Source organism: Scardinius erythrophthalmus, assembly GCF_964197995.2.
Source record: "Scardinius erythrophthalmus genome assembly, chromosome: 20".
NCBI lineage: Eukaryota > Metazoa > Chordata > Actinopteri > Cypriniformes > Leuciscidae > Scardinius > Scardinius erythrophthalmus.
Window position 1 is genome coordinate 14,512,431 of NC_138240.1, and position 19,556 is coordinate 14,531,986.

The 19,556-nt window shown below is 36.6% G+C and overlaps 2 protein-coding genes across 6 annotated transcripts in view; one reads left to right on the forward strand and one right to left on the reverse strand.

The window, feature by feature from the left end:
- Window positions 1-117: 117 nt before the first annotated feature.
- On the reverse strand, window positions 118-16,143 carry foxp3a (forkhead box P3a). Of its 2 annotated transcripts, XM_081349213.1 has the most exons (15): window positions 16,010-16,143; window positions 12,077-12,156; window positions 9,270-9,338; window positions 6,106-6,266; window positions 5,767-5,841; window positions 4,840-4,921; window positions 4,600-4,756; window positions 4,383-4,490; window positions 4,209-4,296; window positions 3,900-3,968; window positions 2,616-2,769; window positions 2,404-2,480; window positions 2,216-2,317; window positions 1,915-2,036; window positions 118-593 (listed from the first exon to the last, which is right to left on the reverse strand). In XM_081349213.1, the coding sequence occupies exons 4-15, from the start codon at window positions 6,262-6,264 to the stop codon at window positions 500-502; spliced, it is 1,287 nt and encodes a 428-aa protein (XP_081205339.1). In that variant the 5' UTR covers window positions 6,265-6,266; window positions 9,270-9,338; window positions 12,077-12,156; window positions 16,010-16,143; the 3' UTR covers window positions 118-499. The 2 variants fall into 2 exon arrangements, with proteins under 2 accessions (XP_081205339.1, XP_081205340.1); XM_081349214.1 differs by lacking the exons at window positions 12,077-12,156; window positions 16,010-16,143 and having other exon boundaries at window positions 9,193-9,338.
- The window catches only part of LOC308680826 (uncharacterized protein), a 14,127-nt gene continuing 9,901 nt past the window's right edge, over window positions 15,331-19,556 (forward strand). The window contains exon 1 of one of the 4 annotated variants that reach the window (XM_081349208.1): window positions 15,331-16,476. In XM_081349208.1, coding sequence (XP_081205334.1) covers window positions 15,638-16,476 — 839 coding nt within the window. In that variant the 5' untranslated portion in view covers window positions 15,331-15,637. The remainder of the gene's footprint in view (window positions 16,477-19,556) is intronic. The other 3 variants (XM_081349210.1, XM_081349207.1, XM_081349209.1) reach the window with 3 other exon arrangements.

Below are 19,556 nucleotides of genomic sequence, written 5' to 3' on the forward strand. Positions count from 1 at the left end.
TTATAAAAGATTTCTTACTGAAACTGTTTTATATTATATTTTAGTTTATGAGAAGCAAAACTTGATTGTGTATAGTGTGTACAGCTCTGCAAAAAAGTCTAACAGTGCTGGATTACATTTCAGTTTGGATCAAATATTTTATTTTCAAGGAAAATAATGTACAGCAGTCGTTTTACTGTAGCTTTCAACAATAAGTACCATATTAAATGTATTTACATACTTAACGTTGTCATTACTATCATTATTGGTGTACAAATGTTGACATTATAAGAGTTATATACTTGTGACTTTTTATTACATTTAAATGTGAGAAGGATAATGAAAATTTGCTGAACTTCCATTTCTTAACTTACAAGTTAAATTTATATTAATTATTAAAGAATTCGTTACACAAAAAAAAAAATTAAAAGGTCTGAAATAGACTGCCTGCTATACATTTAAAACCACCATGTCTGTAATTTATATCACATAGTGATTGAATGTTGTTGCAATCTCGTAATCAGTGTCCATTTGGGCCAGACATCTGGTAAGTTTCACCTTGTGGAGTCAGGGGAAACAGGTGAAAAGGTGCCATCCAGGCCATATCCTGGTCCCTAGAGGAAAAGGTGCTGTAATTACAATCAATCTCTTATGATTCAGAACTAAACAGCATGCCTTTATTAGTCCATGAGGCTGAGGTGTCTCCCAGCTCCAACCATACAGCCACTTTATTAGATCCATCCAAAGAGCTCAAGGTAGTTTTTTTTTTTTTTTTAATCAGCCATCTTTTTTTTACTTATATTTATTTTATACAACTCTGTTTCTCCACATGATTTTTTGAGACTGGTGGGAGGTCCTTGGGCAGTCTTGGGGCATTCAAATTGTCAAAGTTATATAAATATCTATAGCATTATATAAAATTACACTCATCAATCTGGTGCACTGCGAGTACAAAATTAAATGTTCCAACCCATGTTCAGTGTGCAAACTGAACAAAGAAAAAGATAAGTCATTGAATTGACTTGTACCTGAACTTTAAAGGGGACTTAGTTGTGATATAGTGGCCCAGTCTACATTACATTCACACTTGTTTTAGGAAGCCAAACAATTAGAATATAAAATATAATAATAATAATAAAAAATCATACCTATGACAGAATGCCATATATAGTGAAACAAATGCACTGTAAAATAAATTAAAATACTTATATTAAAATACATTTGTCCTAATTTCCTGAGCTTTCATTTTGATGGAAAACTGCAGTTCAGCTTTTATTTTGGTGGAAAACTGCAGCCAGTTTCTCTGAAAACAGGTTTACAAACACATCTCATTACAAATCTAGTGAAATGTTGTAATCATCTGCCCATAAAAATGTTGGAAATTATGCAAATGTGAAAAAGTACAATTGGTGCCCATTGCATTCCCAAATGCACACTAAACTCACATGCAGAATGGAGTTTACTGCATTCATTCACTGTGAACCGAGTCGTTCTGAGACGCGGAAAACGAGAGGCTGCTCACTGGAGAGCAATGTGTGGAGTGTGAAGTCCAGCTACCCCTCTCTGGATGTAATTTGGGTATAATGGGTGGAGCTTGAAGAACAAATTGCACGCTTCGCTTTAAAACACGCAGCGCAACAGACTTAAGTCATAGCCTTTTGTGATTTGATCCACATTGGATATGGATTTATCCATATTGTGCCTTTGATTTTAGATTGTTTGACAGATACTTTGCATTAGTAATGGCGCAAAACAACATTAAAGACCTTTTATGTTATGAGAAGTTTAAACATATTTTTGGTTCATAATGAATGGGCCGCCACAGTCTAGTTAATGAACGGGTAAACACTGCAACGATCCACAAACAGTAAAAAACTTGTACGAATTTACACAAAATTATACTGTCATCCTTACAGAGCAGCAAGTACAGTTTACCTGTGTAACTTTTGTCCTTTTCTCCTGAGAAATTCCTCTTCATCTACAGTCCAAACAGAACCTTTCCTTCCTTCAACGCGCACAAAGCACTTATGAAGACTGAGGTTATGCCGAACAGCATTCTACACACACAAAGCAATAAAAGAATGACTTATTCTGTGATTTCACAGCCAGGTCATCACTTTGTCATTGATGTGCAAGTTGTGAAAGTTTTCTGGTATGTAAACGAGAGGATGTGGCTTTCAGGATTGGCTTGTTTGTGGGCAGTGAGTCATGGAATGACAAATACTGTATCTCATACCTTCCATGTGGCAGTGTTGTGACGGAAGTAGAAGAACATGCGGGTAAACCAGTGATAGATTTCATTTAGAGTAAGCTGCTTCTCTGGGGACTCCAGGATTGCCTGGCATAGAAGACATCTTTAATGTGACTGACAGGAAATTAAAAGGTAATATAGGCCTACAGGATATTTAATTCAGCAGTGCTTACCCATCGTATCATAGAGGCGTAGGTGAATGGTGGCCTCATGTTTGTTAACTTATAATACTCAAAACTGGGGATAATCCCTGTGGACAGAAATGAAAAACATAATTTGGTGTTGTGTGTGGATAATGTTTGAAATTGAATATACATATGTTCAGTTTCTGAATCAGTGTTTGAAAATATGTATAGAACAACAGTGTGTTTGGCTGCTGAATGACCTGGTATAACTTGTGAGGTAGAGATCTGCCAGTATCCTTGTGTTAACGCATCAGCTGCCACTCTCTCACTGTCATAGAGACCATTTGTGTTCTGACATGCTGCAGGTTCAAGGAGTCCTGGCAGATGTCCCGGCTTCTCCACACCGTTACCACCCTGAGATCAGAAGGATAAAATTGCATCAATACATAATTTTGGGCATAAAACATCTGGCCTTCATCAGGCCCTAAAAGTAGGTTAAAAAAAAACAACCTCAAACGACAAACAGAACATAGACAGACCCTGCTGTCATTATGGCACAATTCGATTAATGGCATAAGTTTACGTGCCGCTCACACATGGTTTTGGCTTGGCTTTTCTAACGCTCCCTTTTTCAGTTTTGTAGCTCAGTGGTTCCTAACCCCAGTCCTGGAATGTCCCCAGCACTGCACATAAGGATGTCTTTCTAATCAAACTCACCCTTCCTTATTCAACTCATAAAGACTCCAAGACCCCAAATGGCTGATAAGACAGACATACAAAATGTGCAGTGTTGGGGGTACTCCAGGACCACTACTGTAGATTGGCTGAGGATCATCGTTGTCTGGTGTGACCCAATTTCAGCTCAGATTTAGCTGGCAGACAGATGGCCTTGCATTTGTCTCAAGAATACACTGGTGTGAAGAAAAATCCATAAACCAGTTACAAATCAAGATATCCCTTCATCAGCACGCTTGATGGTTATCTGGTAGAAAACGTTAGTGGGGACAATATTTGGTCCATACTTTCCAGACCTACCATTTTTGCCTGGCTTCCTTTCTATAGCATTATGTTAGTTCAATCTTTAACATAGGTCTGTAGATCAACTGATTAAGCTTTTCTCAGAGCAATACATATCCTTACCGTAGTAAGTGACACAGCACGTCTTAAAATGTATTAACAATCTGTAACTTTACCCAGACAGATTCTGAGCTTTGTGAGCAGATTATTTTTCCTTTTTTTCTTTATAGAGAATGAACCACTCCCTGATAATCGTTTATCAAGTGTATGTAATTACTAGCACCTGGCTGCTAATTAACGTCTCAACAAGCAATGGTATACCTATTTTTTAGTCATCTGGCTTGGTTAATAATTTTGTTATTGTGTGTGTGTGTGTGTGTGTGTGTGTGTGTGTGTGTGTGTGTGTGTGTGTGTGTGTGTGTGTGTGTGTGTGTGTGTGTGTAAATATATATATAGTTATATTGTTATTCGCAATGCAAACAGCTATATGATATATTTTAAATATAATTTAACATAAGAGCGCTTACCTCAGAGGTAGATTTGACATCAAACAGGTGTAGCTGCATGGCCTGCAGTTTCTGTCTCTCTGCTGTCAACTAACAGTGACATTTACAAAGTAAATATAACACAGTGTCATAAGCAAGCATTCATTTATCATCCAGTTAATCTTATAACCTCCTGACCACCATGTTCTTTATTTTCACTCTGCATTTATTTACCATTAGCCCCTGTGATACATAATAAATGGTTTCTGTGTTTCCCACGTAAGCTGGTTAAATGTAGAACAGGCCGTTTTCAGTATGTTGATCATGTTTTTGAGTACTGGGGTTATATACCTGATTCTCCATGTATTGTACTTTGTCTTTCTGCACCCTCAGCTGGGTTATACTTCTGTCCCCAGGAGCATGGTCAGTAGAAAGGTGTCTAGATTATGAAAAACACATAAAGATGTTGGTTATCGGGTATTGTTGGAATTATTTATTAAATTAATTTAAATTGTTTTGTCTCACCTTAAGAAATGTCCATATTCTTTGAACACTTCCCTGCTCTTTGAGCACCCCGGCCATCTGCATTGTCCTTTAATACACAGAAAACTGCCTGGAACACTGAATGGATGCCTAGAGATATATAAAAAATGCTTAGTTTAGCACAAAACTGAGACCATGTGGACATTATGTATTTTTATTTTCTTGTTCGTGTGTTTGTTTACTCAAACCAGATACTCACTTCCCAGAATTTTCTGGGCTTCCAGGCTGAGGACTTGACACAGAGGCACTGAGTCTGTTTTCAGATTGGCTGGTGTAAAGTGGGCCCGGGTCTGACAGGTTGCTGTCAGGTTCTGTCTTACACACAGTGTCCACAGCCCAGTCATGAACACCACATCCTGTGGAGCATTATGAAAAGTTTAGTTTTAGAGAAAAATTATTTTATATTTTTCAGTTTTGATAGAGTCTACAGTACCAGTACCTTGTGGGAAAGGCTGGTTGCCTTTGCGTAATACTGATGGTCTGTGCTGTCTAAAACACTTGCTTGTATTTTCACTGGCACTCTAGATAAAGACAACAGAAACTCATCATGCATGATTTTTATACTACCCAATGCTACATGTTTCAGTTTTTAAAATGCAATTCTAATCAATTCCTTTTAAAGGAACAGTAAGCGATTTCTAAGAAAAGCTGTTCAAAGTGGATCATACCGACCACCACAACACACTTGTAGCCAATCAGCAATAGGGGTCGTGTCCACTCATGATGGGGGAGGAGAGAGAGTGAGCAAGAGGGAGATTTGAAGAAAGACTGTAGAAAGAGCAATGGCTGATAGACATTACAAATGAGTAAAGGTCAGAGGAAATCATTGGAAAAAGAAGGGTTATGAGCTTCAGGACCCGTGTTAATATTAAAAAAGCTTTCCAGTGCCAAAGAAGTGACCCAAGTGGAAAGACCTGAAAACTTGACGCAGAGGTTGTGTTGTTTCTGCTCCATACTGTGCGTGGGTAATATTGGTTTTGCTGTTTCACAGAACCAAAAGATGCTGATGTTGTAATGTTAGCTTTAGTAACAGGACAGTTTAGTGTCATTGTTTGTCTGGAGCTAGTGTTCTGTCGGCGACAAACAACAAACTCTTGCTTATATATACTCTTGTGTACTATTTGTTAATTTTTTTGTTCTTCCTTGTTGTTCGTCATCTTCACTTAATTTTTTCAGCTATTCTTCAGCTATGATAATGAGACATCTACTCTTGCATTGCATGTTCGTGCATTTTGGTGGGCGGAGCAATGACAGGTGGGGTGTGTTTGTTTGGTGTTTCTCAGAAATTGCTTACTGCACCTTTAATCCTTTAGTTTTTGGGAAAGGTGTTGCTATGGAAGTGAAACCTTTTATGATTGGACTGTACCTGCTGTTGTAGAGAGGAATTTTGAATGCGCGATGAGCTAGCACCTCTGAGATCACTCTCCATAGCAACAGATACCTTTGAAATCACAATCACAAAAAGATACAATTTTGAGATACAAAAGTATATATACAAAGTTTGCGGAATGCATTTTTAAATTTATACAGGCATTTTGTGTTGTAGCACTTGTATACATTCTTCAATATGATGTTACTTGAGCTGTGAATTTCTAAAGTTGTCAAACTATGTTTGAGGACTGGTTTTTAGTGGAAGAACTTAAATAAACATTATTAATATTCCTTTAATTTCTAAATATAAATATGGCAGTTTCCAGTCTGTTACCTTGGTAGCCATGAGTTTAGCTGAGCTAAGAGGTGATCTGCTTCCTCTGGGCTTCATTTGTATGCTGGAAAATGTGGGATAGTCTTCCTCTTGGTACTGATGTTGGTGAATGCTTCGGTTTTCTTCACCTCTGTATGTTCCAGGACCATTTTGAAGCATTCCTATATAGAAATAAATAGGAAGTTATACTTAACTGTAAGAGCTAACAGTTCATTAACTTTAACGTACTACCAAGGACTGAAAGTGAAATTAATCAGCCCTCCAAGTACTAGCGCAAAGTATTTCCTGTGCAAATACATTTACCTTTTGCTTTGTTTCCAAATATAGTATAACTAAACTCATTTGAATTCAAAACTGCTAAATGAAATGGAGGTTGTTTTTCTTTCTCTTGTTTCACTGTGCAGGTTCTCTAAACACAAACTACACTTTCCCTTGAGCAGGAACCAAGAGGTCAGGAAAAGCAGTGGTGGGCCCTTCGTATTTTAAAGGGGTCATGACATGATCATTTAAATTTGCCTTGTTTTTTGACATATAAGAGGTCTTTGTACCATTAAAACATTAATAGATTAAAATGTCCTCCTCATTTTAAACAAAGCATTTATTTAACCAAGCTCCAAAAACATCTCGTTTTGATATTGTGAAATTTGTGTATTTCATGGGCAAATACATTTGCATATGACTGCCTCCAGAGCAAGACATCGCCGAATAGTTATACACCAGCGCACCATAGGTTCCACTCACTGGCATTCAGTCGCTTAATGGATGACATTTGCCTACACCGGATGTGAGGGTCACGTTGCATCAAGCAGTTAGAACCCATTATAATCACTGACGCTGTCTACACTGGATACAGTATACAGATGTGAGTTCAGTTTCTGCACTGGAATCTGTCGACAACAGGACAGATGGAAAAGTGAAAGAACATTCGCTTTGACGTGTCCAGTTTAAATAGCCCATTTGCATCTCTGTACAGACTTCAGAAGGATCCCAGCATCAGAAACAAGTGGATGGTTTATTGTAATGATGTCCCGGATCACGTCGGAGGATTATATGTCTGTTCGGTGTACAAGTGTTTGGCTACTAAATATTATAACTATATGAGAATCCAACCTGGACCATTTATCTGATTCACCCTCAATGTGTAATACTTCTATATGTGTTTAGATGTAATGCGATAACTTCTGTTGGATGCTTAATTGTGTAAAAGTATAGAATTATCAGTGTTATGATTCTTAAAACCCTGGATGGACTTAAAGCAAGAATCTTGCACATGTAACTTCTGAGAAAGAAAGAAAAAATCTTCATCTTTGGATTTTAGAGCACCATTGTCATTGCGGTTTTCTGAACTTGTATAAGAAGTCGTGTGGATGGTGTTGCTTATTTCTCTGACATTTGACATTAACCACATCAAGTATGATAAATGTCAAATTTTTTCACCTGGGGGGTTTTTCAAGTAAGCAACTTGGTTTGATAAGAAGGAGATACAGATGTAGGAAATCAGAGAAGAGCCTTATTTTGGTGCTGAATAGTAACGAATGTTTTCAAATATGCTATATGCTTTTTTCCTCCCTAAAAAATATTAATTACAGCACATTACTAAAAGTAGCAATGTTATTTAATTACCCTTTTTTCTGCGCTTCTCAGAACTCTGTATCTTTCTTCATCAAGACTAATTATTAGATGTTCAGTTTATATTGGTTACATGCAAGGGTGCAACTTTCCAGTCATTTGCAATGTTGTGCCATTGTGCCATGTACATTGATACAAATTTGTTCAGCCAAAAGTTGATATTGATGAGGATTACTCAAGGCATTGAAACTCATTATTCATCTCTCAGTCTGAATATAGCCTTCTCTCAGTTCCATTCACCAAGATAAACTCCCTCAAGATATGAGAATAGTCTGGACAGACAGCAAGTTTCATTTATGCCACTATAGAAACTTTAGTATTCAGTAAAATCAGTTTAGTTTCCATATTATTTTGTGGAATTCATAGTCGTAATCATAATCATGGAATTAAACCTGAAATCTAATTAAAAAAAATATATATTACAGATATGGAACAGAGAGCAGACCTAAATTCTCTCCATTTCATTCTGACTCACTTTTTTTCCACTGTATACCCACTCACTTGTTATAGCGTGTAGCTTTTCTCTTAACCCACATGAATCAAAGACCAATAAATGTGGGGCATGTACTGTACATTCAAGAAACAAACAAATGATAGTGTTGAATACTTGGGCACCATGCTCCACCCAGTTCCACCATCTTGGCTTATTGTTGTTGTAGGTAAGAATTAATTGAGGTTAAAGTGGCATCTATTCCATGATCTGTGGCACTTGCTGAAGATATGCAAGTTAAAACATTAAAAAGTGTTAGATTTAAAAAGGGTTTAGATTTCCATGCTTTTGAAAAATGACTGACCAGCATCAATATGAATGTCTCCACATTAGTGTATTTTATAGGAACGCATATACAGCAATTTGTCATTTCTTAGTTTACTAAGTATCTGCCATTTATTTGTTATTGGCCATAACAGGAAAATAATCATTGTCTTATCATATGCTTCAGAATTTTACAGTGCATCTATAGAATTTTATCTAGTGTTTCTTATCTAAGTTGCACATTTGAACATATTTCCAACATAAAATTTGGTTATCCAGTATCTATCATACAACTATTTTATTATCCTAACTAGCTAATGCTATCACTCTTAAAAATAAAAGATCAAGTCAAGAAAGATTATTTAACTTGATGTAAAAAGCAGAACCTTTTCAATTTCCTCGAAGAACTGTTTGTTCTCTAGCTGTTTCTAAGACCATGATGCACTGATGCATTAAATATCCCAGAAATCAAAATACTGATCTGTAGAACTTTTTGATAAGAAGTAGAGGGTTCCACAAAGAATACTTTTAAGAACAACAACGTGATTTCTTGGTTATAAACTAAATAAAAACTCTTCTAAATAAAGAGGTGGCCCTTTAAAAGACAAAAACAAAGTCATTTTGTGTTAAAAAAAAAGAAGGTTGCACCTACTCATTTCTCCTCATGTAGAGCTCTCAAAACTTTTTAGAGTTTTGTAACTTACCCTTTATATCTGTTGGCTGGGTGATCCTCCTATGATTTCATTTGCAGTAGTTTAGCTAACACAAAAGGATGTTTTACCTCCCACACCTTCTTTGTAGCGTTTTCCTATAGCGTTTTCGTTCTCCTCAGCAAATGTCGGTAGTGCCTCTGAACAGGAAAAAAAAAAAAAAAAAAAAAACACTGAGTTTGTAAGATCCACAGACCTCAACTGCATCTGCACTTTAGGAAAGGAAAGCACACCATTTGGTTGCTTGTCTCTTTTTCCTAGCTGTTTTAGTCTGTCATGTCAAACAAAAAACTACAGCGTAATGCAGTGTTGTCAGTAAACAGTATGTAAATTGTCACATCACCTTGATTTTCAATGCTATTTTATGTGTAACATGAATAACAATTAATTCAGTGGTTGGTTTGAGAAGTGCGTGATTATTTTAACCAATCAGAAGGCAAAATAATCTAGCTTTGAAACATCTAATGATTATTAAAACACTTGTCATTCAAACTGAAGATTTTGAGTGTTAAAAATTGACCAAAATTTATCTAAATTTGATGATGTAATGATGTGAACAGTTTTGATATACATATATATATATGTGTATATATGTATGTATGTGTGTATGTATATATATATATATATATATATATATATATATATATATATATAAATTCATATTTATTCCAGAAAACAAACAAGTAGCTAATTAATACAACATAGTTAAAAGAAGGAAAGTAAAAAAGAACTCACCTGTTGGTGCGAGTGTTGGATAGATGTGAGTGAGAGAGCAATTATTAGGGCGAATGCTCTGGAAATGTTCGTGTCTCCCCTTTTATAATGTTTAGCATGACATTTAGTGGAAATTATACAACAGACTGTTTCCTCACTGGGTGTTGGTGTATGTGTGTGTGTGTGTGTGTGTGTGTGTGTGTGTGCGTGTGTTCATATTGTATATAGATGTGTGCATTTACAGGGTGAGTTGTTACTGCTAGTCAGACTGTCTCCACAAGATTTGTTTTTAATTCACTTTGCACTTTTTGCACTATCCAGAATTCTTTTTATTTTATTTTTTTATAGACTTCTGTAGTCTGTGCTGAATTCAGTGTGCGGCCAGCCACCTTCTGAAGTTCTTCAGAAATTATTTGGCATTTGTTGTCTCTGTTTCTTATTTTAGAAATTCTTTATTGCATCATTTTTTCCCCCTGAGTGTTTACTGAGGGGTTTCTAGGTGTAAAGGTTTCATAGATAGTTCATTATTAGGGGTCACATACTGTATGTGTATTGGTAAGAATTATTCCTTTGGTGTGGAGGAGCCAAAGCCCAAATTAATCTCAAACATCTCTTGGTCCATTTAACCACATGACAGAAAAAGATTCTGCCAATTTCATTTTGACAGATATCTGTCTTTCACCTCATTCATGCTGTTTAATTTGGAAACATCCTACTTATCTTATAAGCTAACTTATCTTCAGCGATCAGATGTTTCAGGTCACATTTGAAGTAATAAATAAAATAAAAATAAAATAATAATTGTGCCCTGTGCTTAAAATAAGGGATATTGTGCCACTTTCAAATCAAAACCTGGTGAAGTCCATTCCGGAAGACCGGAAGATGAGATTGCAAAGAAAATAACCCATTACGTGTTTGGAAAGTCCGTTTGCAGGGTGTGTGACGTTGTATTCGGGCTCTGGGGGGAGACTGAACATATGAACATGTACATAGCATGTGTGTCGATTAGAATAACGCAGGAAAAAACATCCTCATCCTGTGGTTGAAAAAGGTTATTTGAGTGTTTCTGAACAAATTGTTCTTCAATAATGGCACTCCCAAGCACATGTACCGTATATAGACGTGCAAAACATGTTTTTTTTACAGTCTTTTATGATACAAGTACATAACTATATACAACTTAAAAATATTTTTGAAGATGAAAACAGAGTAGATTGTTTGAACGTGTATCTAAGCAACAGGCACATTCATATTAAAAACAAATGCTATTTAGGGTCATAATTATATGTCTAAAAAGCTAAAAAGTATTTTGGATAATAAAAAATACATATATTTACATTGTTAATAAACTTTCATAAATAAACATTTGATAACTGGTCATTCTTTTGGATAAAGTTTCATGTTCAGGGATTCAAACCATTTATCTTAATATTTTAAACTTTAAACTTTTAAAGCTACTATAAATTATTAATTTCATTGGACTGTGTAAGGGACCAATGCAGAATGATAATGAAAAGACTATTATAACATTTATATACTGAAAAACAGTCATTGTGTCCATAAACTTTGAAAGTCTTTATCTTCTATGATCGCACCTCTTTCTGCTCTTCTACATTAATTTACACCTTAAAAAAAAGGTTTTCTGCTTGCTGAATTAAACACCATGTGATGTTATATAAGCCCTGTCGAGACAAATAATGAAACAAAACATTCAACCACTTCCAGGTTGGATGTTTTGCATTAGTATTTAACTCTATGTGGCTTATACAACATCACATGATGTTATGTTATACCATATTCTAAGTCTTCGCTCAAGTTTTGTGTCAGCAAAGGAATATAAAACATTTGGTGGGCAAAGAACCAACTGGTTAACAATATAAAAAAGAATCACGATTAAAGAAAGGGGTCATATGTTTGAGGTGTCTTTAAGCAGGTGTAATCTTAACACAGGGTTAGTCGTAAAAGCACAAGTCACTGGAGTACATACCCACTTTGTTCCTGATGTCACTCAAGTGTTTCGAGACATAAAGCTGTAAGTGATTTTTGAACCAAGTCTGCATAATTGCTTATTTATTCTATTTTAATCATAGAACTTGTGTTTGTAGGGAAATATGGGGATGCATTTAAATCATGATTATTTCTTATCCTCGTTCAACAACAATACCTGACAGGAGTGGGGAGAGTTGTAACAAAACCAATCTCCATGGAAGACTTTGTCCCTATTTTCTTGATTTTTCAGCATGCCTAGACAGTAGAAAAAAGGATGTTTCAGAATACAATTTGAAAAAAAGCTGTCAGCAAAGTCAACGTGCAGGACAAAGAATCTCTTTTTAAGACAGATAATGTAAGTTTTACAGCAGCAGAAAAGCAGACAGTGTCAGGTGGTCTTGACTATTTGAGTTATTTGATGCAGGCAGCAGACATGTGCTATGGAGTTATTTTAAAATATAGTAGATAGATAACATACAAATATAGGTAACATACAACTTCAATATTAAAACTGTTACGAGGCAAACTGTATAATGCTTGTTCAATTTTTGCTGTTGTTCTTATTGCAAATGACCCAAACTAGTGTAATACTTACTAATTAGGTTGCAACAATGTAATTATTTTTATTCAACATCTATTCTTGAAGTCTGCTTTATAATCTTAAGGTTTTATATTCTTTATAATCATAACTGATATTTGTAGCTGACAAGCAGATATCTTGTGTTAAAATATAAGAGTTCAAGGACAAAATCTTATTCATGGTTAGACGAAAAGGGTTTACGATCATCCCCGGTCTCCCTTTATACACAGCAAGCCAAAGTTCTAATGCTGAACCTGTTGCACATATTGATTTCACTATGTTAAGCAGGACTGATTGCTCCATCTAGGGGTTAAAATAGCTTACCAATCAATATCTTTAAACAGTAATGGTCCGTAATCGAATATGCCAGCTATTCTTTGTCACCATTGGATTTCATTAGCTTAGTGATTATTCTATATTGTTTTTATGGAGCAGTTGCATCAGTTGCATGTCTGTATATAATCTGTGCAATCAATGACAGGTAGGCAAGCTGATGGACTTTTATGCTTTCATTTTTATTTTTTATGAATGAGGAATCAAAACTGCTTTTTTAACCATCATAACTGCTTTTCTTGATTCACTTTTGTTGGCACTTCACATATTTCATAACTAAAAACTTCTGTATTACTTCTGCTCTTACGATTCAAACCAAACAATTAGTTGCAGTTGTAGTGTTTAGGAAAGTGCTGTGGTATTTGCCTTTTTGATTATTTGAATAATATTACAGGGGCCTGTTTCTCAAGGTGGCCTTTAACCTCATTTAACCCTATCATGGAGAAGAGTATGTGTGAGTCTTCCGAAACTATTTAAAGCTGCATAACATGCTGAAAGGCCAAAACTGGTTGTTTAAATACATCTCAACTTTAACTCGCAAACGCCACAGATAAAGCACTTTTAAAAATGTATTAAATAATTGTTTTTATAAAAGAAATTGTACTAAAAAAATGCTTTGGGTTTACATATTCTTGACAGTGACACAAAGCAATGTAGTATTTACTGTATTCTTTGCCGAAAACGTGTTGAAATGACCTGAAAACAATAGAATGGTTAAAGGGACAGTTCACCCAATAATCATTGACTCAGCCTCATTTTGTTCAAAACCTGTATGAGTTGAATAACTGTAATTGTTAATATATTTCATATGATAACAATAATGATGATGAGAATAAAAAATTATTATAATCATCCATTTTATTCATCAATTTTGCTGTTGATTATAATGATGACAATGAACTTAAAGGGATAGTTCACCCTCAAGATGTTCCGAATCTTTATGAGTTTATTTCTCCTGAGAACACAAAAGAAAATATTTTGAAGAATGTTGGTAACCAAACAGTTTTATTTTATTTTATTTTATTATTTATTTGACAGGGACAATGGACAGTAAAAAAACCTGCCCCCGAATTAGCTACAAAGCTAAATTAAATTTGCTGTCCCTGGGCAGGAGAGTACCAAATCACATTACATGCCAAATGATCAAAAGATCATCACATACGATAAAATCCCCCCACAAATGAAAAATATATACGACGTATGATCCATCACATAACAATAAAAACCGCAATCCAAATAACTACCGAATATTCCCCAATATACATACTACAAGACATACAAATTCAATCCCCCACAATTATAAAACCATTACAAAACACAAAAGTATTCAATGATCACAAACCTGACTCCTCCTTAACCACATTTTCAAATGTAACTTAAACTGTGCAAAATTAGGACACTGTCTAATATTAATTGGTAAATTATTCCAGTTATTAACAGCTCTTACAGAAAGTCACTGCAGTCACCTCTTGACGAAGCTCTTGTTTGTCTTATATTTTCTGTATGCGAAGAAACAAATGCTTTTAAAGGTGAGGGTGCAAGATTATTAACAATTTTGTACGTTAAAAAACAATTTTAAAACAAAATTAAATTGGCAAAAGTAAAAAAAAAAAAAAAAAAGCGCTTTTGAATAATAAAACAATGATGATATCTATTAGGTTTCTTGTCAAATACTTTTAAAGCATGTTTATATAAGGTATATAAAGGTCTAAGATAGATTTTCCTGCTTGTGACCATGAAGTAATACAGTAAGAAAAGTTAGGGGGAAAAAATCAAAGAATGCAATAAATTCTTGCAGCTCTCAAGGTTGACTCTGTTTGTAAAATTTCTAGGTTGAGGTGTCACTGCACTCTATTATGCATGTAATAGTCATACACTGCATGACTATTTTTTTAATATGCTTTTCAAATGTTAAATGAGTGTCTAAGATAAGTACAAGGTAATTAAATTCTGGCACAATTTGTAATTTTTCACCATTAACTAATATAACTGGTAGGATCTCCTCCTTTTTTATTTTAAAATACATACAGGCAGTTTTCTGAACATTTAATGTTAAACAACACTGCATGGGTAAGCCAGTCCATTGACAATATTTTTTTCATACTATGGAAGTCAATGGGGTCCATAGACTGTTTGGTTACCCACATTCTTCAAAATATCTTCTTTTGTGTTCACCAGAAAGAAAGAAAAACTCATACAGGTTTGGAGCATTTTTGGGTGGACTATCCTTTTAAGTTCATTGTTATCATTATAATCAACAACACAATTGATAAATAAAATGGATGATTATGATAATGTATTATTATTATCATCATATTAATTATAATAACAATAACAATTTTGATACATTTTAATATTAATAATTATTATTATTAGACAACAGATCGATTATTATGATTATTATTTTTTATTTGTTTGCATGTAGTATTACAGGGGTATTTATGCTCACAACAAACTGCAAGCAAGCAAACAAATGAGCGTGTCTATAAACTTTAAAACAGAAGTTGGGGGCGTGTGCGGTTTGGAGCGACCAACAAGAGATGAGGGGAGGGATAAACAACAGAGCCCATCTTCCTCCTGACCTCTGGGGAACGATGGACGTGCCGCTTCCTTCTAAATTTAGACACTCATTCGTGTCGGTGCACTATGCGCTTCAAACTGTTGTTCTCGTTTATGTCAATAGTTTAGGCCTAGTTCGGTCGAAACGAGGTGACAGACCCTCGCGGGTCTCCGTTGACACAATGAACGACAGCTCGATCTGACGAACGCGCACCATCGCAGTAACGGCACCTTTCATGTTTACGTGGCTCAGAAACAAACGTAATGGCGCAGGGGAATAATGGTAATTTTCTTACTATCCCCTCACAAGAGGGTCTTTTCAAGACGGTGAGGGTCGAGCGTTCCGAAGACAACAGTAACGATGAAGAGGAGGAAGAAACAGAGGAAGACGTCCGGCTAATACCGAGGTCTTCTCCTGTTCCCAGAAAGCGAGGCTCCTCGATCGCCGATGAAACCGCCGAGTACATGCGAATTCGCCTGGCGTTGCCGGACAGAAGAGTGTCGTTTGCTGACAGTACTGGGGCCGAGCTGTTTGATGTCAGAACGTTTGTTCCGTTTGATTCAGATGAGGAGGACGATTCAAGATGGGAGGAAGAGGAAGCGCGGTACCAAAAAGCCTACCGCGAGCCCACTTACAGAGTGTGGCCAGAGTTCCAGGCACTCGCCGGAGCGGAGCTCTTGCTCGCTGTCCACACCAACAAGCTGGAAGTGGAGAGCGTGACATCTGTGCCAGATGAGCCTTTGTCCTTCGAGGTGATTATTCGTGTGCTCAACATTTCTTTTAACAAATCGGTCTATGTCCGTTCCACGATGGATGGTTGGATCAATCACTTTGATTACCCAGCCGAGTATGTCCAGGGCTCCAACGACAGAGAAACGGACAAGTTCTCCGTGAAGTTGTCTTTCGCTTCACCGTACCTGTTCAACGGAGCTCGTATTGATTTTGTTGTACGTTATGAGACGTCAGATGGAGAGTTTTGGGCGAACAACTCTGGCAGGAATTATTCGGTAACTCTCCTACAGTCATATGAAGACGAAACAGCCCAGACCACCACAGAGGAGAAAACTGAGCTGAGAGGAATCCTGAAACCTCCCAGGTACCGGTAGCCTGCTAAGTGGGCGTCAATCGACTTGTGTGACAGAGGTAACGTTAAGGTTAAAACCCTGTTGTTAAATCTCTGTCTAGCCAGCAGTCAGGATTATTCCATCTATCACCCAGAAGGAATAATTCATTATCCGCGAAATTTGCCTTTCAAACAAAACATAAAATACAATTATTCCGCAAAAAAAAAAAAGTGTCTGTCAACGGAAAGTGCGCAACAGTCGGTTCCGGAAGAAAAAAACTCGTGTTTTAACGTTAACTTGTAGACGACAGCTCTACTGTGGGCTACGAGGTTGTTAATCGATAGTATTTGCTTCTGATAAAGCCATCAGTCAGCATTATTTCGGCTTTGTTTTAATTTAGTTTAACAGCAGAATTTGTGGTGAAAAACTACATGACCCATATTGTACAGAAAATTCCAGAATAATCAGAGTTGATACAAGAAAAACGCGCCAAAAGATGTCGTTAGCTCCGCCCACTCCCATAAAGCACCGCAAATTACGTAATGAGCCAATCTCCTTGCACACTCAAAATGCACTTAAATATTCGGATACATGCATATTTAAGGGGGTGAGTACTGTTGTACTCTCTAGAGTGGTGCAGGGATGACATCAGAACCCGGAATACTCTGGTTCCTTCGAGATTGAGGTTGTTTTATTATGGGGTTTTTCAGTTTATCAGTAAAATAAAGCCTGTGGTAAACATAACTTGGCAATACTTTGGCGTTTTGTTCTACAACTTAACACACACCCATACCAAAAACGCAAATTTTATGCCTTTTGGGTACTATACGGTTATCCGGACCACATGTGATGACCTACCCCAACCCCGCCCCTAAACCTACCCGTCACTGTGGTTATGACCAACCAAGAGCGGGTGTGGTCCGGATAACCGTATAGTACCGCATTTTGTTTATTTTTGAAAATTTATGTTTCTATTAAATAACTAGATACAACAGTTTGGGGTGTAAGTGTGTGCAGTTTACAAAGTTAACAAGCAGCAAATTAGTCTTCCGGATTCATCCCTGCCTACACTCTATAGACCTTATGTAGCCCCGCCCCTTTATAGCGCTGCGCTCGTTGTGTTCTGCCTTCCGGTTTGTATTTCCACAGCATGAAGGTAAGACCTTATGGATTTATGAATGAACCTCTCATTTTAAACCGGTCTGACATTTGTTATGACATCTGTTTCAAACATTACAATGCCCATGATAACTTTTGTTAACTCTACAATAAGTAAATCCACTTTACAATCACTAGCTTATTATTCTTCGACAGTGATGCCAGAGACACATACAGAGCTAACGCAAAAATGGAAGTTCAAACACACAATTCTAAAAATGGCTGCACTCTTGTTTGTCTGTCACATAAGGTCATCTTTGAAGCAGATGTCATAACAAATGTTAGTAGACCGGGAAGATTCTAAAACGAGCGGTTAATTCATAAATCCGTAAGGTCTTACCTTCATGCTGTGGAAATACAAACCGAAAGACGGAACACAACGAGTGCATTGCTGAAAAGGGGTGGGGCTACATAAGGTCTAGGCCAGAGCCATAGAGAGAAAGAGTTGCGACACTCTTTGATGTCGCCGCTATGGCTGTCACGTGGTTCATGTAAGCCCCAATAGTTCCAAAACATACGCTGGCTGTCATGTTCTTCTATGGGACAGACAGCAGCGATTGCATTATTGAACGGTAAATATAAAATAAAACACACCCCAAGTACTTTTTCAGCTGTTATTGCATTTTGTTAATGTCAGTTTTGCATTTGGAGACAAGTTTTAGGCTATATTTTTGGAGGGAAAAGCTTAGTGTTCATGTTCGCATGGGTAGTAGCACTGGCTTTAGCGGCTCTAACTTAACTTTTCCATATCATTCATCTGATGATGGACGTCTCATGATATTTATTTTAGCACAACTGGGCTGTATTAGGCTATTGATTCCCGTGATTTTGCTTATAAATTTTGATCCAGCCATTAGCCTACCTTCGTGATCACGCAAAGAGGTCTGCCGTGGCGGTCCGTTCAGAGTTCGCTTAAGCTAGCTCACTTCTTCTGATGAAAGTGGCCACCCCAGGACCACAACGTGAAACATTATCATGTTAAGACTAAGAATATTATTTTAATATTAAGCCATACACATTATCAAAACTATAACAGATTAAAAACGAATTTAAGCATTGCTGATACAAATGAAGGTTTTCAAATAAACTATTTTTATTAAACAATGACAGACAACAAAAATGTGTGCTTGTGTGAACAAGAAAAGCAAAAATCAGGGGCAGGTGATCCATGAAACAGACAGGACTGGTGATGGCCATAACAATCCTAGAGGTCCAGCATTGTTCTCACAAGCCACCTCACTCAAGACAATAAAACATAATGAAAAGTTAGTATATCCCAAAAAATTAAATTAAATAAAAGTTGCTATAAAGGTGGCAGCGATTCATTACCGAACTCTTAACTGACGAAGTCGCGCTAGCTAACTAGCTATGTTAGCAGGCAGTGCTTGAAAATTGGTTGAAACAACTAACATAAAATATAAATAATTACGCTGTGCATGTACAAATGAAGACCAGTATAAGCATCGCAAAGGGCCTCTGATACAAAATAGACAGTTGACAATTCAAAAGAGGTCGATATTTCAACAACTTAACTCTGGAACAACTCGACGCGCAGCAATGTAAGTGAATGGGGTCCAACGCTCAAATGACAGTGTTTGGAACTATTCCGCTCTTCAAATCCCGGAAGTAGGCGGTTAAAAGCGCCGCCATTATTTACAACGGAGGTCTATGGGAGTGTCGCAACTCTTTCTCTCTATGGCTCTGGTCTAGGCTATAGAGCTGGTAAGTCCCGCCCCTTCCGTAAAACCCCGCTGGACCTCAAAGTTGAAAAACCGTCAATGCAAGTGAATTGGAGAAAATAATTATTTTCTGATCCCGTTTGAATTGTGCCATGAATGTGAACATATGTTGTCTGTGAATTTTTTATATAACTTTTCATGTTACGATTATGACAGTATATGGTGTGATTCTTCGGCTAGCAGTTGTGGAAAAGACATAACGAGAAAGACTACATGTCGCC

Coding starts and splice junctions, on each gene's coding strand:
- foxp3a (XM_081349213.1), bottom strand. CDS start 6,264: ATGCTTCAAAATGGTCCTGGAACATACAGAGGTGAAGAAAACCGAAGC. Junction 4,297..4,382: donor GAATATGGACATTTCTTAAG/GTGAGACAAAAC, acceptor TTCATAATCTAG/ACACCTTTCTACTGACCATG. Junction 2,318..2,403: donor ACGCCTCTATGATACGATGG/GTAAGCACTGCT, acceptor CTTCTATGCCAG/GCAATCCTGGAGTCCCCAGA.